The following is a 22,005-nucleotide window of genomic DNA, read 5'->3' as shown; positions in this document are numbered from 1 at the left end:
ATGACAGGATTCACACCTAATTGTTCACAGTGATTGGGGGGGAGGTGGGGAAATGGGGGGGGAGCCTCACAGAAGGCTTTACATATTTCTGTATAGCATAAATTTTGAAACAGCTACCCTGAACTCATTGTATTGCTAAATTAAAAATCACACCACAACGAAAATCAGGGATATGAGTTGTCAAAAACAACATAAACATTTATAGTAAAAAGTTCATAATCAAAGGAGAATAATTCCAGGCAAATTCACATGCATAGTCTATTCCAATGAGAAAGAACTGGGATTGTATTTAGCATTTCCTGTAATAACCAGAGAGGCAAATCCTCCTTCGAGGCCCAGATCAAATGTCATTTTTCTCTGTGACTTACCCTGTCCCTTTCTCTTTGCCACACCATGCCCTGTTTCCAACCCTTCAGAAGTGAATTGTTCAATAAGCCATGTTCCCAAGGCACTGGACAATAATCTATCAAAGCCCTCATCCCATGGAATTGCCTTTATCTGCTCTTGTGTCTGTGTCTCTCAAAGTGGGACATTCTGAGGTCTGATGTTTCCCTGCCTTTGGATCACAGGTCCCAGCATGGGGCCTTGGCCATTGCGTGTGCTCCGTAGGGTTTGTGGAATCGAACGCCCCTTCATGCAACCTCACACACACACAGAGCTGTCATTTTTCTCTCAGTTTCTCAAGACTAAGAATATCGCAACTGTTTTTCACGTCATAAATCTACGGCAATCAAAGCCTAAAGTGGAGCTTGGGGGTGTACTTTCCTTAAAATACGTTCTAGATCATTCTTAATGATGCCATTCACCTTTTTCCTAGTCTCTAGGATCCCAGAGATATACCTGTTAATGTCACTGGTCGGGTTAACTCTTCCTTAACTAAAGGGAAACTAAAAATGAAACCAGCACAAGGAAGGTCTCCCCAGAGGAGTAACCAGCCCTGCTGAACGGCTCAGCTCCACATGGGGAGTGCAAGGGCAGATACCGGGGCTGGGAGCTGGGAGATCCTGGCCCTAGTCCAGGAAGACTCTCCACCTCTTTGTCTCTCTGCCCACCCCACAAGGGAGAAGTGAGGTCATGGGTTGGAAAGGGCTAAGGAAAGCAAAGACACAGCAGAGCTGGGATCTGGGATTATTAAACACTGTAGGTCACTCTGACTCATGACAGATAATCAACTGACTTTAAAACTACAAATTAGTCATTAGAATTACCCAGATGCACATCAAATAGCTTCTTTCTGCTGAGATGCAAAGGGAATTTATCTGTTTAAATTAACTCAGAGAGTGGGGTTTTCAAGTCCTGTCTTTCACGAATGCCTTTTCTAGAAGGAATAGGGGAATCAGGTTACTTCTCTTGCTCAACCACATACTGCGGAACACCACTTCCCCATGTGAGGGCTGTGATCATATATTCTCTTCCTTTCTTCATTGCTATTCCAGAGCCGCAACCTGGCAGCAAGTTTTAAGAGGCTGGATATTCCCATACCATCATATGGGAAGGCTCTCTGTGTGAACTGGGGGTGATTACTCGTAGCATTAGGGGGACTGTGGAGTTGAATGCAAGAAAAAGATGACAGAGAAAAGTAACAGACTCTGTATCTACACTGATCTAGATGTAACCCCCTTGGCCTGATCGACCACCACCCTCACCTTCTTTCATTTCATTTACCCCAACATCACCGATCTCCCTGCTGCCCTGTGCCCCCCACTGCTCCTGCCTCTGCCTGGCTGTTCCTTCACACTGCAACTGCCTGTTACACTTCTCTACCTGGCAAACTCCTACTCTTTCTTCGAAGCCTTTCTTTCACTCATTGGTCTTAAGTTTATTTATTTATTTTGAGAAAAAGTGAGAAAGTATAAGTGGGGAAGGGGCAGAGAGAGAGGGAGAGGGAGTCCCAAGCAGGCTCTGCACAGTCAGTGCACAGCCTGACTTGGGGCTTGATCTCACAAACCTGTGAGATCATGGCCTGAGACGAAATCAAGAGTTGGACACAACCGACTGAGCTACCCAGGCGCCCCAACTCATTGGCACTTTAGTCTCTGCCCCAGACCAGAGGCAACAATGACAGCAGTCACAGGGACTCACTCACCTTTGAGAAGCCAGCACCTGGCATGTTAGAGAAGCTCAATAAAGGTTTGCTCAGTGCATGAATAACAATGAAAACATCCTGTGCTTGTTCTGGCTGGCACCTAGGACCCTGAATTCATAACCTTCTATTTACAAGCTAGACTTCTTTACCTGCCTCTGAGTTCTTCGACAGAAGGGGATGAATGAATTTAGCCTCCAGCAAGGAACTTGGCTCATTGTAAGTGCTCAATACATGTTTGTGGAATCAATGAAGTTGCAGAGAAACTTCAGGTTGTCTTCTTACCACCAACTCACCGAATCGAAACTCATAAAGCCCAGAAGATGTTCCAGGTAACCTCTGGACCCCAGTTTTCTGAGTTACAAAATGAGAGCTGAATGCCATGACCTCCTTCTAGCTCTAAGGCCCTTTAATTTAGAAAGGTAATAATCACCACGATCACCAGAGTCCAACAAATCCTGATCAAAAGACTTGGCATGTGGCTACTGTAGAAACGATCACTCTGTAGCAGAAACTATTGGTATAGGTGCTCCATTTATTTGAAACGCCTAAAACCCTTTACCTTCATGATAAACCAGTACCCGGCAGCGATGGGACATCGCTTTGTACATGTGGAAGGTACATGTGGAAATTCAGAGAACACCAATGGAACTAGCATGATTTCACATGCTTTTGTTGGCTGTGTTTGGGAACTAGAACTTGTTTATGTTTTCGTGATCATTCAGACGGTCTTGCTTCTGATCCTTCAGCAAATATTGCCACATACTTAACTGTTGAGGCTGGTGCCAGCATCTGAACCATCATCGTGCAAGAGAGTCATTATCCCTAAGAACGACTATTTCACAATGCTCTTAAAAGTGACAGCAGTCAGATGGGCTAAGTGTCAAATATATAGGTTGAATCATTGCTGGATACAGCACATTTAACATCTACTGGCTGTATTTATAGAACACATACTATACTCCAGGCAGAATCTTGATAAGGAGCACCAAGTAAATCAAAGTCCTCTCCCCTCGAGTACCTACATTTTAGTGGAGAAAACAGGGAAAAGTGAAGAGACATGTAGATGCACAGTAAGTCTGGTGCTACTAAGTACCACAGGGATAAATGAAACAGGTCAAGGGGACAGAGGCTGTCTCTAATGCTCCCGGAAACTTCTCTTCGCTGCCTTATGCCAGTGCTGTGGACAACAAGGCTTCTCTTTTGGGTGTGAAACTTTCTCCTGTGGTCTCAAGTAACTTTCTCTCCTATCAGGAAGGCCAACAGAGCAGTGTTTGTTAGAGTTATAAGAACAGAAGAGAAAACAAACAGTGAGGCTGTTTGCCTATGGAATTACAGCTTGTGGTTCCCAGTGGTACATCTATGTTCACCCAACAATTCTAGGAATTCAGGAGAACACAGACTCTGACTCGCTCTCCTCTTGTTTTCTTTTTATTTGGCTAACTGGTAAATATGTAAAGTCAATTAGTTCATTCCAGAAAATATGTTTTGTAATTGCTATGGCCTCTATAATAAAATGTTTTGACTTGCTGTAAGTAATAATTCTGGAAATTGGACATATGAAACTGACATTGGCACGTGATCCTAGGCTGAGCAGGTGGGCCCTGGCTCTTACAGGCCCCTGTGCTGATGCGTTGAGACCACAAACCAGGGCAACCACACTCCACAAGGCTAGGGAGGCAAGTCCTCTGGCTTCAACACCTCCCCTGTCTTTCCCTTATTCCAAGCCACCATGTGGATTCACCTGGTCCATTGCATGGGACTCCCGGCCAGCCTCCCTGCTTTGGTCTCTGTGCCTCAAGTCTATTCTCCACCCAGGAGCCAGGGTGATCATTTAAAAACCTAAACTGGATTGAGGGTCTCTCGTGTAATAGCTTCCAATGGCTTCCCATCATCTTTGGAGGAAAATCCAAGTCCTCACGATGGCCTCAAGCCCTTCAAGATTCAGTCTTTGCTATTCCCCAGACACCAAGCTTACTCTTGCCCCCAGGGCCTTTGTACCTCTCTGCCCCTCTTCCAGGATTGCTCTTCCCAGAAACCACGTGACTCTTTCCTCCTTTTAAATCTCTCAAAAATAATCTCCTCAGCGAGGCCTTCCTTAACGACCCCATCTAAAACAGGCACCTTTACTTTTCTCCTCCATGGTACCTCTCATTAGCAGACATTCTACATTTGTTCATTTTCTTGCTTAGTGACTCTTTTTAACCAGCATATAAATGTCACAGGAGCACAGACTTTGTCTAGTTTGTCTATCGTGTTCAAGTGCCTAGAATAGCACCTGGAACAAAGTAGGTGTTTAACAAACACACATGGAATAACCCCCACAAAGACTCTGGTGGGATTATATTCAACATGTCTCCTGTCCCTGTTTACATCAGCCAACGCCAGAATTTGACTTCCTCGAAGGCTGAATGACTTCCAAATATCTATCTTTGGGTTGGATCTCTTATCTGAGCTCCAGGCTTAAATATCCAATTGCTTACTATATATCTTCACTCAGATTCCTTAAAGACTCCTCAGCGGGATCTCCGCACAGCCCTGACCTTGTGTCCTCGCCCTATTTCCATGCACTGAGGCCACGCTAGTGTTCCTGGTCTCCGTGAGCGGGGCCGCCCTTCAGCCCCCGCACAAGGCAGACATCTGAGGGTCATTCTCCAAGTCTCCTTCCCTGCTTTCGCCCACACCATTCACTGCCCAGGCCTGCTCACTTTGTTCCGTCTCCGCAGCCCTGACTCTTATCGCAGCTACTCACATTTCTCTCCCAGAAGGGTGTGACAGTCTCATGACCTGCCTCCCCACTCCATCCCTGGGCCCTTCCATCTGTCTTCTGTACAGTAGCCAATGTAATCCTTCAAAGCACACCTCTGATCACGTCACCCCTGTGCTTGAATCTGTGGCTCGCTTCCCTCTGCTCTTGGGATAAATATCAGAATCCTTAACATGGCTTCTGTAAGCAGGGTGGACATTCTCCTGGGACGTGCAGAAACAGCTGTCCGGGTTGTTAAAAAGCTGAAATACCTCCATCCCTCTCAACTGGCTGAAATACCTCCACTAGCCATTGTCTCAAGCTCTTAAGTACCTCCCACCACTGCTGCTCTGGCCACTCTGTCCCTTTCCCCAGATTCTTCTCCTCAATCAGCAACTATAGCATGGCACAGCAGGCTAACACACACACACACACACACACACACACACACACACACACACACACACTGCTCCGGCCCTGGGACCCGCTGTCCCAGTTGTTGGCTATTATGATTATTACCCCTGCCTATAAGGTCCACCACAATCCCAACGTCACCTCTCCAGCCTCATCTGGACCCTCCTGCCTCTGCGCTGCAGCCACTCTGGCCTTCCTTAAACTTTCCACGTTTTTTCCTGCCTCAGGGACTTTGCACAGGCTGTTCTCTCCAGAGGAGCACTACGATCCTTCACATCATTAACTTCTACTCATCCCTTAGCTCAACTTTCTCTTCCTCATGGTAGTCTTCTCTGACTTCCAACTTTAGGTCTAGTCTCATATATTCTCAAAAAAATCCTATTCCTCCACAGTTCTGAACACACCTGTCTATTTATGTGATTGTTTGATTAATAGCTCTCGCTACCAGTAGACTACAGTTCAGAGAAAATGAGGACTAGGGCTTTTTTTTTTTTTTTTTGTACTATTAAATCTCTAAAGCCTGGCACTCCTGTACACATGTAGAGAGGTACAGGAAGACACTGGCCACATGGGTCTAAATGCTTGGATAAGTGAAAGAATCAGGCCTTCATCTCAAGATACTGGTGTGTGTGTGCACACATGAGTGCCCTTACGTGTGAATTTGTTCTTTTCTAGAAATATAATGATGATGATGATACAAATTAGGAGATGTAATCCATGCATTAAGGAAACTGCCCTGAATACTCAGATGTCTCTTACATAAGCCAGTTCCTCTTTTTACACTACTTAGCGTAATTACTTCCTATTATGGCGAGCAGCACTTCTTTCCACAAAACATACTGTTTGAAAGTGTGTTACTTATGTAAGAATTAGCATTGGATGAATTACTGCTATCACAGTCCACCGGCTCAAAAGATTCAAGCAAAAGCATATCCTCAAGCCATGACCCCAGGACAAGAGCCTGTTTCTATCATCTCAAAACAATGAATGCATGTTTCGAGGAGAAGAATGCTCTAGTCCCATCACGATGCTGTCCCTGTGCACAATATAAAGCAACAGCACTGTCCCCATAGCTGTACTAATGTGTTTAATGAGGGTGGCAGTTCGGCCACTATTATCCTTCCCCCGCTCCCTGTCCGTTACTCAGGAGCACAGGCTGAACTGCCTGCTAAAGCCAGAACGAGGCTGGCAGCACAGGCACTTCCCAGAGACCACTGTCTGCACCTCCTGCCTCTGCGGCAGCCACACAGCAGGAGACAAAGACCTACTGGGTCCAGGATGTGGGCAGCGAGGAAAGGAGCCCTGGGGACAAGCCAGCCAAGAGGGGCTTTGCAGGACCACGAATCCTCCCCTTTTCTCCTCTCTGACATTCACTTCCATGCCTGCAGCTGGTTCCTCTTTGAAACAGGGAGGCTGGGCACAGCCAGGACTGCAGACACCAGTCTGAGACTAGACCTTCTCTTCAGTCCTCACGGGGCTAAGCGCTACCTGTCACTGGCACTGAGCCCATCTGAAATAGTGTCCGTAAAGTGCAATAATGCCTCAGGGCCGGCTGCTCTCCGAGCCCAAGATGAACCCAGGAGGCACTCTGAGAAGAGACAGCAGGGGCACAGGCCAGTTACACCCAGGGCCTCACCAGCAGGAGACCAATCAGGACAAAGCCATTTCCTGGGTGTCATCAAAATCTTCCAATTTCACACCGAAAATGAGCCCTGGCTCAAGGCTGATGAGCATCCAGTTGTCCCCATTTCTGCTAGCTAGATTCCTCTGAGAGCTGGCATCTTAACCCTTGGAAGGTCTCTGAAGGTTTGGTGCTCCTCAGGCAGGACTGCACTGCGGAGAAACCCTCCTCTGTGTTTCTGCTGCTGCAGCCAGAACAGAGAAAGCCTCAGAACTTTCCAGGTGGGGAGAGAGAGCAATCCCCTCGGCCATGGGAGGGGAGGGGAGGGGCTGGGACAACACAGCTACAGCTGTTTCCAGGGTGCGGTGTTGAAACAGGGGCCCCCTCTCCTGAGCCACTCTGATCCCAGGATGTGCTCCCTGCCCCCACACTTTTCTACCTACATCCTCTTCCCTTGAAAGAAATGGGTTCACAGTTTCAGTCTGTTTTCCAAAGGCCAAGCCTGGGCTCTGTGTGTTTGGTTAGAGTCACCGCCGATGTCCTCAGTGTGTGCCAGTACACTCTGGTGGAGGGATGGGAGAAAAGGGGGAGGGCTTGCTGCCCCTCCCCCATCCACAGACTCAAGTCCAGGGCACATGCTCCTCTCCCCTCTGAAGTTCACTGCCATGGGCTTCATATCACACCCACTGTTTTGTTTGTTTGCTTATTTATTTTGAGATAGAGAGAGAACTAGCGGGGAAAGGGTGGGGGACAGAGGATCCAAAGTGGGGTCTGTGCTGACAGCAGAGAGCCCAATGTGGGGCTTGAACTCATGAACAGTGAGGTCATGACCTGAACCAAAGTCTGCCACTCATCCGATCGAGCCACCCAGGCGCCCCATATCACACCTATTTTTACTTCCCATCACACACCACCTGCTGCATCCCCTCCGATCTTGTGGCTAATGAATTTATACCACAGAAAACCAACTGAATCCAAATGGGGTCTTGCCCTGAGAGAAAGAGCAAGGGGTACATGGCATTTTAAGCAGGGTGGAGGGGACAGGGAAGAGCGGCTGAGAAGGCAGGGGGAGAGGGGCATGTTGCCTGGGAAAGTTAACCTGCCTCCCGGGAATTGGCCCTGCTGGCCTGTAAAAGCCATCTAGCCCCCTACAACACGATGAGCCTCGAAGACGCTAACCAAACGAGCCAGTCATGAAAGGAGAAATACCGCATGATGCCACTTCCATGGGGGACCTAGAGCAGTCAAATTCACAGAGACAGAAGGTAGATTCATGGCTGTGAGGGTCTGGGGGAGGCAGGGATGGGAAGCTACTGTTTAACAGATACAGAGTTTCTGTTCTGCAAGATGAAGAGAGTTCTGGGGATGGATGGTGGTCATGGTTGTACCACAAGGTGAACGCACTCAGTTCCACTGAACTGTACATTTAAAAATGGTTAAGATGGTCAATTCTATGTTATGTGTATTTCACCACAATTAAAAACAATTTAATGGTTAAAATGGTAGTATATATATATATATATATATATATATATATACATATATATATATGTATATATATATATATAACTGATATATTTATTCTACATCAGAAACTGAATTAGCACACGTACCCCAACAACTTAATTGGCTGGCCAAACCAGACAAACCACACCAAAGTCATCCAATCCACACTCCCGAGCTGTACCCCTGTTCTCTTTCTAGACCATACTTTCTTCTCTGTTCAGTCAATTCCTAAATATTTGGCCCAAAACCTGATTTTTGGCCCTCCAATCTGTCCTGAACACATTAAGTTTCCATACTACCCCGTCCTGAAACTGAACCCATCGCATAGCACTGGGAACCTCCAGAGAATCCATTCAAGCCACGTTGGCTCTCAGCCTGAGCCAGACTCGCTTTTATCAACACCTGACAGAGCAAGGGAGGCGTCATCACTATTTCCTTCTAAGCTCAGCGAGAACCCACAAAGGCCGCTAGTGGACAAAGGAGATTGAATGTCACCACTGATACAACATCCTTCAAAGGCCCTTCCTCCTGCCCCTTTTCAAAGGCCATATATTCTAAGACCACAGCAGGGACCAAGGCAACTTCTGAGGGAAGAGGCAGCAGGGGATGGAGGCTGGGCCCGGCCCACACTGTTCAGGCATCAGGTCCTTCTCTGCAGGGCCCTGGACTGCATCTGGGATGTGAACACCAAGGTCAGGGCCTTCAGCAGGCGAAGCCCTTGGGGAATTTTATGGCCACTGGGAAAAGGTTAATAGAGGCAGATTAAAGCTGTCAGAAAATGGCATCAGACAAGAGCCTCTCTCCAGAGACCACGTGCTTGCCCCCATCCCAGTTACCTGGTTACAGGTGTTAATGTCTACGCCATTCCGCAGGTGATCCAAAGCTTTGTCCAAGTTACCCGATCTTGCTGCTCTCAGAAAGCTGGTAGCCGCATCGGCCTGTGAGGAAAAACAGCCGGCTGTGAGCGTGCTCTGTGGTAACAACCTGAAGATCCCATTCAAGCCCAGGGCTGCGAGAAAGGGCCAAGGTCACTGCACCCTCCTGTTACGGCACCCTGGTGCCCACCATGGCACCCAGCTGTAAGATGGGCCTAGAGTCCCTGTCTGGAATGCTCTCAGATCTGGAACGTGAGGCTGCCTTTGAGGCGACCGTCCCTTCTCTTTGGTATCCTTACAAGCAAGCACTCCTGGCTAGGACCTAGGACAGACCAGTCTTTGAGAGAGACCCGGTTCCAACATCGAAGGCTCAGCACTGCCTGTGTCAGTGTTCCCAAGGGCTCCTTGTCCTCACAGAGGAACCTGTATCACATAGCGCCTGACCCCAGGGAGCCACAGATGCTGGCATCACAGGAACCCAACACATGCATTTCAGCACTCTTCTGTGGTTTTGGTTAAGTATACAGCACATAGCACTTACTTACTATGCACTAAGAACCACTCCCAGCACTTCACACTTAATATATGTTTACATACCCACATCGACATGCATTTAATCATCATTTTTGAAAACCCCAAGAAGTAACGGGTATTGTGGTCCCCATTTTACAGACGAGGAACCGAGGCACAGAGAGCAGAAGTGACTTGGGCCAAGTCACACGACAGGTAAGAAGCACAGCCCGGCTCTGAAATCTATCAGCTCGACCTCCTTTTCTGCTGTCAACTTAACGTGGGCTTTAGCTGTCAGGTGTCTCTCTCAGGAGCTCTCCTGCGTGAGAGTACAGCAGTTCCCTGCCATAGTCGTCGCCCGGCCACCTACCCCACACACATCAAGACCCCGCCACCAGAACATTTGCTTGTGTTAAAGATGAATGACAGCCAGAGAGCATGAGAGGTGAGGACAATCAAATAAAGTCAGCGAGTGCAGACAAATGCAGAGCAAGAGCTCTGTCGGGGTGAGGGGCTGGCTCAGAGCAAGAGCCCAACAGCCTCTCTCATACCTTTGCTGTGAAGCTGAAAGGAAATAATATGGATTATTATAGATTATTATAATTATCCCATCAGCACAAGTGCTGAGCTCTGTGCTTGGCACATGGTGCACACTCAGGTCGAGTTTATTGTGTAAGTATTTTCACATGACAGGCCATCCATGAAGCATGTGGTGCCAGTCCTCCAGAAGACCCACCCATACCTCATGGTTTCCTCTCCATTTGGGGATACTCTGTCTCCTTCCTTCATGCTCCCTCCTCAGAGCACATGCTGTAGTGGATTGAACGGTGGCCCCAACAGATATGTCTGTGCCCTAATCCCTGGAACCTGGCAATGTCACCTTATTTGGAAAAAGAGGCTATGAAGATGCAATGAAGTTATGGGTCTTGAGATAAGACTGTTCTAGATTACCTAGGTTGGCCCTAAATCTACTGACAAGTATCCTTCTAAAAGATACAAGAGGAGACGCACACGCCCACAAGAAAACTTGACGGAAAGACTGAAGCAGATGTCAGAATGGTGTGGCCACAAGCCAAGGAAGCCACCAACGGGCAGAAGCTGGAAGAGGCAATTTCCCCCGAAAGTTTCCAGAATGAGGATGGCCTTGTGTCAGCTTGACTTCAGACTTCTCGCTTCCAGAGAAGAAATACCTGTCTCAAGCCAGCAAGTCTATGGTGATTTGTTACAGCAGCCACAGCGCACTGATACACACACTACTGAAGCTCACCCTAAATACGATCTCACACAATATTCTACAATGAAACCTTGATCCTCTCCCCAAATCAGGGCTCTATGTCTTAGCCAATTAAACAGTTCACCCATGGCAGAAAAGACTCTCCACCCTTACAGACACTACCTTCACCATACGTCTGGTCCTCCACCCTGGGGGACTGTCCCTGTCCCTCCCATCTTGCCTCCTCAGGCCTCCAGGACTTGCTTCCTTTCTCTGACCCTCAGCCAACCCCACTCCACCCCTGCCTCGCCATTTCCTGCCAATCCTCCCACATTCCAGGACCCCACATGCCCCCACCCTACTCCCTTATATAAGCTCAAACCCAAGTTCTGTGTTCACCTACTCACAACATACACACACTTGGATTTCACAGTCCCCCAACATAGCCAGCAGAAGAGCCCCTTGCTCTTCTCTCCTCTGTCTTCCCATGGCATTCCCAGGCCGTCAGCTTCCAGGCCCACACCCAGATTATTCGTGGGACCCTGAAGCCCTTTGACACTCTCGTTTGCTAATTCCAATTCAGGTCCAAATCAGCTCCTATCTCCTCTAAGATGCTGTCCTTGGATACTCAATATTTACCATCTTTAAATCTAGAACTAGAAGCTTGATTTTAAAAAAAATTTGTTTATTTATTTTTGAGAGAGAGAGAGAGACGGGGGGATGGGGGCAGTGGTGGGCAGAGGATCTGAGGCGGGCTCTGTGCTGACAGCAGATAGCCCGATGTGGGGCTCAAACTCACAAACTGAGATCGTGATGTGAGCTGAGGTCAGACATTTAACCAACTGGGCCACCCAAGTGCCGCAGGAGTTTGGTTTTTTATTTTAAAAATGTATTTTAAATATATCTTTCTCTGTCTCCCCAGCCAAATTTTTTGCTTCTTGGGGACAGGGACCAAATCTTATACCTCTTTGGAAATCCTTCAAAGCATGGTCTACTAGGCCAAGATCTCCCTTGGCCTAAAACACAAGGCACCTAATGTCCCCAGGGTTCCTCGGCTAGGCATCTGTGGTAGGGGAAATATTTCAGAAGTGAGGATCGTTCTGTTGGTTCCCCATAAGCTGGATTCCCAGAGAAATCAGACTCAAGGTTTAATAGCTCAGAGAGAAGTCTACTTGTGCCTGCTGAATCAGAAAGTCTGTCTGGATTCAACTATTAGGAAAAATACTAAATTACTCCCTAAGAATGAGAATGTTTGAGAGACACGTCTCCCACCTAGCCCACCTCCCCAAACTATCTTCTGCAGCAGAATAACAGGACTTTGGATGAAAACCTGAGCATGATGGGTAAGAGAAATGCAATATCACTAATGACACTGTTTGTTCAGAGTACTGACTCTGGGAAGTGAGGCAGAATATTTATTACAGACAGAGAAGCAGATAAATAGAGGGGAAGGGAAGCCCAATCCAGACGAGGCTGAGGAAGGTGAAGTAGTTTGTATAGCTTGTGTGACATAATAATGAAATTATAGCATTAACACCAGTCATTGAGCTGGCGTCTTATCAACAGGGTATCTTTCCATCCTTATCACAACCGGTGAGGTATGTATAATTATCATCCCCATTTAAGAGGTAATGAAGCTGAGGTTTGGAAAGGTTAATAACTTGCCCAAGTTCTGCAATTAACTGTCGGGGATTCAGCCCAGGACTCCCTGATGAAAGCCCACACCCTTCCACTGCCCTTGATCCCGAGATGCACTCTCAGCAATCTCAAGCCTGAGGGGTGTCCAGGCAGCCCTGACAGATTGTAGGGGCTGGAAGGAACCACATGCCTTGACCAATCAAACAGTTAATCCATGGCAGGGGAAGGGTCCCAGGCAGGCCCCAGCTCTAACCCTGAAGGCTGTGTTAAGGCCAAGACAGGCCTCTAGGATGGGATCATCTAGTCCCACTCCTTCCTTTTGGGGATAATAAAACCAAAGGTGAGAATAAAGTGACTGGCTAAAGTCACCTATACAGTTAGAGGTGAAGTTCAATTGCTAAGGCCTTTTCATTTTGTTTGGTCTTCTCTGGCATAGAGTAGTCAGGACATTAGCAGGATCCTCAGGGTATCTTACAGGTGAATTATAGATAATGGTGTCACTCCCTCTGTGTATCACTCAGTTTAATTGTACAATATATTTGCTGAGGTCCTATTTCAAGTCCAGGATTCTGCTAGGGCAAAGAGAAATAGAATAAAAAATAAGAATATAGGTCCCTGCCCTCATGATTTGAAAAACAAATGACAGAGTTATAAAGGGGTCATTCATGCATGCACGCACGTACTCACTAATTCACTCCACTAGCATTCAGTGAACACTTCCCAGGTGCCAGAGAACATTTAACCTATAGAGCAAATGACCCTGGGTTGGAATATGAGGCCCATTCTCACCATTTTGTTCTTCTGAGCCCATGCTGCTCATCCATCTAATTCAATTACCTCCAATTCAATGACCTGTCCCAGGTGCAATTTCCTGGTGCATCCAGGAACAGTGTGTGTAATCCAATAGGGCAGAAAAGAGAGTCAAATGAATCCAACATGATCCATTTAGAATGTTTACCAGTGTAAATACTAACCAGGAAAATAATGATGGCAATAATGACCAAATACTAACCAGACTGTCTCTGAGCTCTGATAAATTGGAGCACAATTCCTGGCTCTCCCCAAGTCCCACCTGTCCCTGGGATGTGGGGCAGCCTCGGAGAGACCTCTCTGTTTGAGGGAACTAGATAAAGGACCTAGCAGAAGCTGTTCACCGTGTTCCAGAAAACCAGTCCACAAGGGCCCTGAACCCAGCATCACCACCGAGGAACTCTGGGCACCCCGCTAAACCTGCCTGCTTGTGTCTTCGCCCCTTCCTCATCTTGAGTTTCATTTCAAGCTAATTTCACCTGTGAGAAAATTGCTCATGCCTGCATTGAGGGCAGGAAGGGGTTTTTGTTGTGCCCTCAGCCCACATCCATGCTGGTTAATCCATGTGATGTCCCTGAACTTCCTTTCATAACAAAGTAAGTTTACCTTTCTAAAGGCCTTACTACATTTTAGACACTTTACATAAACTAATTCATTTGCTCCTCCCAATAATCCCATGAGGCAGGTATACTTATTGTCTCCTTTGCACAGGTGAGGTGATTGAGTCACAGAGAAGTTAAGTAACTTATCCAGAGTCACACAGCTAATACATGGCTTGGCCAGGGGCTGAATCCAAGTAGCCACACTCTAAGGTCTTTCTCTTCACTCCTGTGCTATACTGCCTCTTGGGCCAATCATTTTTAGTGCTCATAATGTTCCTCTCAAGTTCAGCTTTGGAGGAGAGAAGCTTCCACCTGCACTCAGAGCCCACTTTGGCCCTCACTTCAGAGGAAGTAATGGAGGGGAAAGGAAAGGACTCGAGTTCTCATCAAGGGCTGCTCGGAAAAGGGAGGTGAACCCTTGGTTACCTGAGACACCCAGACTATTATTAAACTTGCACTTCCTGAGTGGGGTGATACGAATATAGCAATAGATAAGTAGCCGAGGGGGCTCCAGTGTCCTGGGAGGGAGAGGCCGGAAGCACACTGCTAAATGTCAGCATGCCTGTAACACATGAGCAGTGAGGGCTTCAAAAACACCAGAGGCCAAGCAAAGTAGAGTTTCAGGTTAAGTAAGAGAGTCCCAGGGCCTCTTTATACCTTCCCTGGGGCTGGAGATGGCCCAAGGTTCCCCAAAACAAATCATGAATTACTTTCTCAAGGCCTTTTAAGTGCAACATTCATGTCTAAAAAGATGAATGGAAACTGAGCTACTATCAGTAAACATTGATAAGATAATATAGATAACGGATTGTTCCCCAGGGATTTTGTTTGAGCAAAATGCAGTTTCTTTAACAAGGCCACTGTCAGGACTCCTGGGAACAGATTCTAGATTCTTTCCTGGGGTTGCTGCAGCACATCCAGAAGACTAAGGGAGGCCAAGTTCCAGATGCAGAGCTGTCTGCTCGTATTCAGGGATTGCCCTCCACATCTGACAGTTCTTTCTTACTCAGCACCTGGCTAGTCCTAGGCCCCTGTTAGGCCTCTCAGGAAGAAAACGCAGCACCAGCCAGTGTGCACACCTGTGTGGCCCCTGCCTTTATCCCACTGACTACAGAGCATCAGATGTAAACCCTGGGCCTGACTAGGAGCATCAGAAGTGAACCCTGGACCACAGTGCGTGTTTTCATTAAGTTTTTCATTTTTCTTTCCAAAAAGTTGTGCTGGTAAAGCCTCACAAACTGTCTCCAGGAGCCCCAGTCAGATAGACTGCCATTGGCAAAGATAGAATGAACATATTAAAGGTGTCATTAAGGAAATAAAATATGCAAGCAGGGGCTCCTGGTTCCCTTATAATCTCCCAACACAACCGCCAGGCCTTGGGAAGAACCCTGCCCATTCCTGGGCACTTCCTAAGGCCGACCTTACAGCCTGGGTGATGCAGTGATGTGTGAGCAGCCAGAGTGGACCCTGATGTTGGGAAGACCTGGCCAGAGCCCCACTCTGCCACTTGATGCTATGCCTCACACAAGTTCCCAGACCTCAATTTCCCCATTGCCAAAACAAGGATGTTACACAGCCACCCGGGAGGCCGGAGGATGACAGGGTACAGGGAAAGCAGGGGCTCCCCAGCACACAACATTGCTCTCATCCCCATTCATTTCCCGCTGGCTCTGGACCTCCGGGCACTAGTGTTTCTAAGGTTGAGGGGTCAGATGTGTGGAGGGCGATGGGGCCGCTTCTCCGGCTGAGGCCAGGGCCGTGGCATCCCCGCGGGTGCGGGTGGGTCCCCGCGAGGGGCAGCGAGGCGCCCCCCGCAGCAGAACCCGCTGGGCAGGACTGTCCTCCGGGGCGAGGGGACACGGCCTCGGCGAGGGCCCCGCGCGCCCCGGTCTCCTCCCCGCGCTCCCGCGTGCGCCGCCTCGCCCTGGCCGGCCACAGGTCGGGGCCGCCTCCCGCCACCGGCCCCTGCGCGGCGGTAGCCTCCAGGCCAAAGGAATTTTCCTCTGGATCCTGCTAGAAGCCTCGGCGCCCGGCTGGCGTGAGGCAGCAGAAGGGCCACCGGGGCGCGTCCCCGCACCCGCCCGAAAGTTGGCGCCCGCCGAGCCGGGCAGGACCCGCAGCCGGCGGCCAGGGGCGCTGCGGCCCGGACCCCGCACGGCGGCCGCCCAACGCGCGCCGAGCTCCCCGCCCGAGCGGCCGCGAGCAGGCCGTCCACTCACCGCAGAGTCTGGACCGGACCTGCCCTGTCTCGCTGCCATCGTCCGGCGCCCGCGCTGAAATCCGAGCCCGGCTCCCTGCTCCCCCTCCCCCGTTATCTGCTCGGCGGCGCTGGGAGCGCCAGCAAGTTACGCGGCATCTGGCTAAAAATACAGGCTCCCTCCGCTCGGTTCGGGTTCGGGCTCGGGCTCGGGCTCGGGCGCCCGGACCCTGCGCCCGGCCGCCCGGCCGCCCTCCAGCCAGCCAGCCAGCCAGCCGCTAATAGGATCTCTTCATTTTCTCTCCATTATTATGTCCGGTGGGAAAGTTAATGCGAAGCGATCTCCGGAGAGAAGGCACCTGCTGCCAAGCCCGGAGGAGGGGGTGCGTGGAGGGCGCGGGTGGGGGTGCGGCCCGAGCTGCAGGTGCCGGCCGGCCGGGCGAGGAGCGAGCGTCCTGCCGCTGCAGAAGGGAGGCACACACGTCCAATGGAGGTGAGGAGCTCCAAGCTGCATGGCGCTCCCGCCCTGCCTCCTGCCGCCCCGACTGCCCTAGTGAACGGGCCCCGGAGCCTGCAAAGACGGCCAGGGTGAGCTCAGCAAAGTCTATTTATGCCCCATAACCAATTTGCATGTTTTGAGCTCTTACATCGTGTCCTGAGATACCAGCTAATCAGCCTATTCCAGATTCTGCCAGAGAGCCGCGATGCGAAATGAAGCTGAGAGGCAGTACACAGATCTGTTATTACTATCTCCCTCATCCCTCAAGTCTGCTGGTGTTAATGAAACATCGGCTGGAGTAAGCTCCCAGTTTTCTGTTCCGGGACCATCTTCACCTTCTCCTGAGGTCATTTCAGGGGCAGATGTCAAAAACATCTGTGGGGGGGGGGGGCGTGGAGGGGAGGTGGCCAAGCCTTGGGGGCTATGTGAGATTATTAAGAACAGGTGACTAGAAGTGGTCAGCAAAAGCAATGCCAGGTAATTGCCCCCCCCCGGGGGGCAAGATTGCTTGTTCAGAATATGGATGTTATATCATGAGCCCGGCTTCATGTTCTCTTCAAATAACACTAAATGCTCTTTTTCCACCCCTCCTGCCCTGACACATAGGTATGGCCGAGCTGTGTGTGTGTTGGCGAGGAATTAACACACTGAGCACCTATTAGGTGATGGACATATTGCCTTACCTTAATTAATCCTCACAGCCACCCCATAAGGTAGACGATGCTTTTAGCTTGTAAAGGAACTGAGCCCAGACAGGTAGAGTCAGGACCATGGTCCCCACCAGTAAATGGAGGGTACAGCTGACCCAAAGCCCTTCCATTAACAGCACTGGCAAGATTCCTAACAAAAGTGTACTCAGGGCCAGGAATAGATAATGTGCAGCATGCTCCTGAAGGTTAGAAAAAAACTCTGAGAGTGTTTTCCAAAGTAAAGTGCTCTTCAAAGCCATTCAACAATTAAAGAAAAGTCCCAAACAAGTGGGATAAATAAAGATCAAGAGAAAAGGTCCATATGTTGTCAAAACAGAGAGGATCTGAAGTGTATAATGCAACCAAATCCTCTCCATGTGAGTGGAAAAAAAAAAAAAACTGGTATTTGAAGACTGCAGCATCAGAACTTTCTAGGTCTGAGACCCTCAACATCATTAGAGGATGAACTTCAGGATAGGCCACCTCTGAAAGGGGGGTGGAAAACACCTGCACTGCTGTACCAAAGGGCAAGGTCTGAGTATAGAAGTCACCCCAGCCCTTCTCTCCCCATGCACACGTTGTTAACACACAGGTCCCTACAGGTCTCTTGTCCCATGCCTCTTAAAACTGTCTCTCAGATATGCTAAAATCCTCTACATAGAGAGCTTCAATTAATAAATTATGGTTACTGGAACAGCCCTGATCATAGCCCAGTGTAGTATCTCAAGGGATTCTAAAGCACCACTCAACATTAATATTTAGAGAGAGAGAAAACGCCCTACTCAAATGGAAGATAAAGAATATGCAGACTACTTTCAAAAACCGATACAACTGACTGCACCATGAAACACAGACCACTTTTTTAGCAGCTACATTAAGGTTTGATTGCCATACCATAAACAGTGTATTTAAAATGTAACAATTTGGTAAGTTTTGGTATATGTATACCCCCATAAAACCATCATGATACAGTCATGATAATGAACCTCCAGAATCACCTCCAAAAATTTCCTCCTACATCATGATCCCTCCCTTGTGCCAGTAGGTCCACATCCCTGCCAATACTTGGTATGGCCAATCTTAATTTAGAAATACTAGTAGATGTGCAGTAGTATTTCACTGTGGCTTTCATTTGCACTCGTCTAATAGCTAATGGTGTTAAACATCTTTTCAGAGGATTATTTGCCATCCACATATCTTCTTTGGTATCATATTTGTTCAAACCTTTTGCCCACTTCTAAGTCAGGTTGTTTGTTTTATTATTGAGTTTTGACAGTTCTTTATATACAGAGTAACTGTTTATTTTATTTTTTTTTATTTCTGAGTGAGCACAAGTGGGGGAGGAGCAAAGAGAGAGGGAGACACAAAATTGGAAGCAGGCTCCAGGCTCTGAGCTGTCAGCGCAGAGCCTGACATGGGGTTCAAACCCACAAACTGTGAGATCATGACCTGAGTTGAAGTTGCACGCTTAACCGACTGAGCCACCCAGGCACTCCCAGAATATCTGTTTTAAAAGTGAGATAAACTAAGACCTTGCAAGTAAAGTGAAATATTCAAAGTTAAAATAGGAAAACATCCCCAGTCTAATTTTGGTACCTAGATATTAAAGCTCCTAAGTCCAGTGTTCCTTGTACCGTCCAATGCTATGGGTTTTACACAACCAAAAAGAAAAAGGACGAGATAGTTATAGTGGACCAGAAGCTGAATACAACCCATAGCATTGTGAGAGTAATGGGAAAGATGCTGAGGTACTATCAGAGGAACTGACCAGGACTGGCAAGAATTCTTTAAAAAAATTTTTTTTTAATGTTTATTTAATTTTGAGAGAGAGAGACAGAGTGCGAGCAGGGGAGGGGCAGAGAGAGAAGGAGACACAAATCGGAAGTAGGCTCCAGGCTCTGAGCTATCAGCACAGAGCCCCATGCAGCATTCGAACTCATGGACGGCAAGATTGTGACCTGAGCCAAAGTCGGACGCTCAACCGACTGAGCCATCCAGGTGCCCCAGGATTGTTACAAATTCTTGATGTTACCCATGACCTCATTAAGGTTGAGGCTTTACAACTTAAATATGCAAAGAGGCAAGGCCCAAGAGGAGAAGAAAGGAAACAGTGTCAGACATGAAGGAGCTGAGGTGACTGGCACTAAGGAGAATAAAGGATTTGGCCCTTCAGATGTAAAGTCCTCCTTCTGGCACTAGAACCCCAGCACAGGCCTAATGATATGGTGCCTCTCTCAAGTGTGGTAGCCAGGTGACCATGATTCCATTATAAGCTTCTCACAGGCAGAGGCAGCTTGGTTCAAATGTTCTGTATTCCCAATCCCTCCCCCTCGCCTTCCCCATCTGCTCCCCTGTGTGATTAGCACAGTGCTGGGCAGTGGTGCCCAATAAATGCTTGCTTACCAATGTTTGAAAAGGGCAAACCCACCGTCATAAGGAAAGGGTAAGTCATGGGGTTGAAAACTGAGGTAGAGAAGATTTACATTAGGCATTAGACAGGAAGAACTTTCCAGCTGTTGGGGATATGACTTAATAGAACTCATTATTCAGAAAGGGCTGAATCTTTGCTGGGAATCCTTCAGGATAGCAGAGACAGATAACTCACCATTTGATATGGCATATAGAAGCAGGATAAACTAAATGACTTGTCATGGTGTCTTTGGGCTCTAGGCATTCAGAAAGATAAGGGATTATTATTTTCTCCATGAGCTGACTGTCCCTTCTCCACCCTCCATCACCACCACACCTTTAGATGACAAATAACCATCCTGCTCCCTGCCAGTTTCCTTTTTTTTCCATACCTGAAGGCTGCACTTTTTTTTTTAATTCTTTTTAACGTTTCTATTCATTTTTGAGAGACAGAGAGAGACAGGACATGAGCGGGGGAGGGGCAAAGAGAGAGGGAGACACAGAATCGAAAGCAGGAAGCAGGCTCCAGGCTCTGAGCTGTCAGCACAGAGCCCAATGCGGGGCTCGAACCCATGAACCATGAGATCATGACCTGAGCCGAAGTCAGACGCTTAACTGACCGAGCCACCCCAAGGCTGCACTTTTTATTGCAGGTATTGAATGTATCAGGAGATCTGCCAGTGACAGTCACTGAAACCCAAGTAAAGCAACAGAAAGGAACTGATTAGCTAAAGAAAAAACCAGAGGTTCTCAGGAAGGACACAAGACCCCTTGTTCCATCCTATAGGTTCATAGGGTCTACAGGTTTTTCCCAATCTTGCTAAATACTTTACCAACTGTCTCTGCAGTTCCCTAGGCTGATGAGCATAATGAGATGCTAGAGGCTTCCGCTGTGGAGCCTGTCCTCTAGGCCACATCCAGCTATGTCAGGAGGAGACAGTGCAGGAGGAGAAAGGGAAGCAATTCATTGTATAATACAGAAAATCCGTGAGTGGAGTGGGAGCCCAGGACAATCTATGGGGACCCTGCAGTGAATTCCTCCAAGAATCTAGCTCTTCCACAAACTGGGAGAACACGTCTCTTTGCTCAAAAGCCTGGAGCAAAGGATCCCAGGTGCATGGGATTCTCAGATGACTGTGCCTCCCGCAGAATGTTTTGGGGGGACAGGAACAGGCAGCTGCAGGCAGCGGCCAGCCAGGACACAAGCTGGCTCCCGTCTAAAGGAATGTGAGAGCTGACATTCAGGGCAGACCCGGGATTCCAGAGAAAGGCCTCCTGTCACCTCCCGCCCTGGACAGCAGCTACTGCTCTCCCCCTTCAATTAACTCAAGGACAGATGTGCCCCTCCTGCTCCTCTGGTCTAATCCCCCTCCAACTCAGACATGGAACTAACTTAGTAACAATGGCACTATTTGCTTCTCTGGGCAGCCTTCAAACACTCAAAGTTAGTAGAACCGCTGCTCTGCAGTTGCACTGTGTAAATTTTGATAAGGGCAGTAACTTTTCTGAGTATTGGTTTCTTCATCAGTAAAATAAAAATAACTTGACTCACGTCTCCAGGTATTATGAAAATAATGTAGGGGCACCTGGGTGGCTCAGTTGGTTAAACGTCCAAGTCTTGACTTCAGCTCAGGGCATGATCCCAGGGTCATGGGATCAAGCCCCACATCAAGCTCTGAGCTGAGGATGAAGCCTGCTTAAGATTCTCTCCCTCCCTGTCCCTCTGCCCCTCCCCTGCTTGCATGTACTCTCTCTCTCTCTCTCTCTCAAAATAAAAAATAACAATAATATAATATAATAAAATAATAATGTAAATGCCTAGCACCACTAAGGACACACAGCAGGTACTCAATAAGTGACAACTAACATCTCTTCTTTTCCTCCTCTCCTCCCCTTCTTCTCAACTAAAGCTTCCGTCAATGGTTAACCCTTCCCACCGCCCAGAGTGTTGCTGATCTTGTTTCTATTCTGGAAAATTAGGGCCTTGTTACAGCTTAGCCAAGGTCAAACATTCACAGCTGTGAACAGGACCCCAAGAGCCCCCAGCACTCTGCTACAACGACTGGAGTTGGGCTTCTGATGCACCATTTCAATGCAGTGAAGAAACAAGTCTCGAGTCGTGTGTACAGCCGAGCCTCAGGTCTGACAGCTCCCCCTGCGGCTTCCCGGCTGCTGGCTGCAGCACGGCCTGCT

The 22,005-nt window shown here is 48.3% G+C and overlaps 1 protein-coding gene across 2 annotated transcripts in view; it reads right to left on the bottom strand.

Moving 5' to 3' along the window:
- Window positions 1–22,005, bottom strand: part of ANK1 (ankyrin 1) — a 217,389-nt gene that overhangs the window by 89,072 nt on the left and 106,312 nt on the right. For both annotated transcript variants that reach the window (XM_042983382.1, XM_042983383.1), the window contains exon 2: window positions 9,207–9,308. In XM_042983382.1, the coding sequence (XP_042839316.1) occupies window positions 9,207–9,308 (102 nt within the window). The remainder of the gene's footprint in view (window positions 1–9,206; window positions 9,309–22,005) is intronic.

Source organism: Panthera tigris, chromosome B1 (assembly GCF_018350195.1).
Source record: "Panthera tigris isolate Pti1 chromosome B1, P.tigris_Pti1_mat1.1, whole genome shotgun sequence".
NCBI classification, from domain to species: domain Eukaryota; kingdom Metazoa; phylum Chordata; class Mammalia; order Carnivora; family Felidae; genus Panthera; species Panthera tigris.
This window is presented reverse-complemented; position numbering and strand designations above follow the sequence as displayed.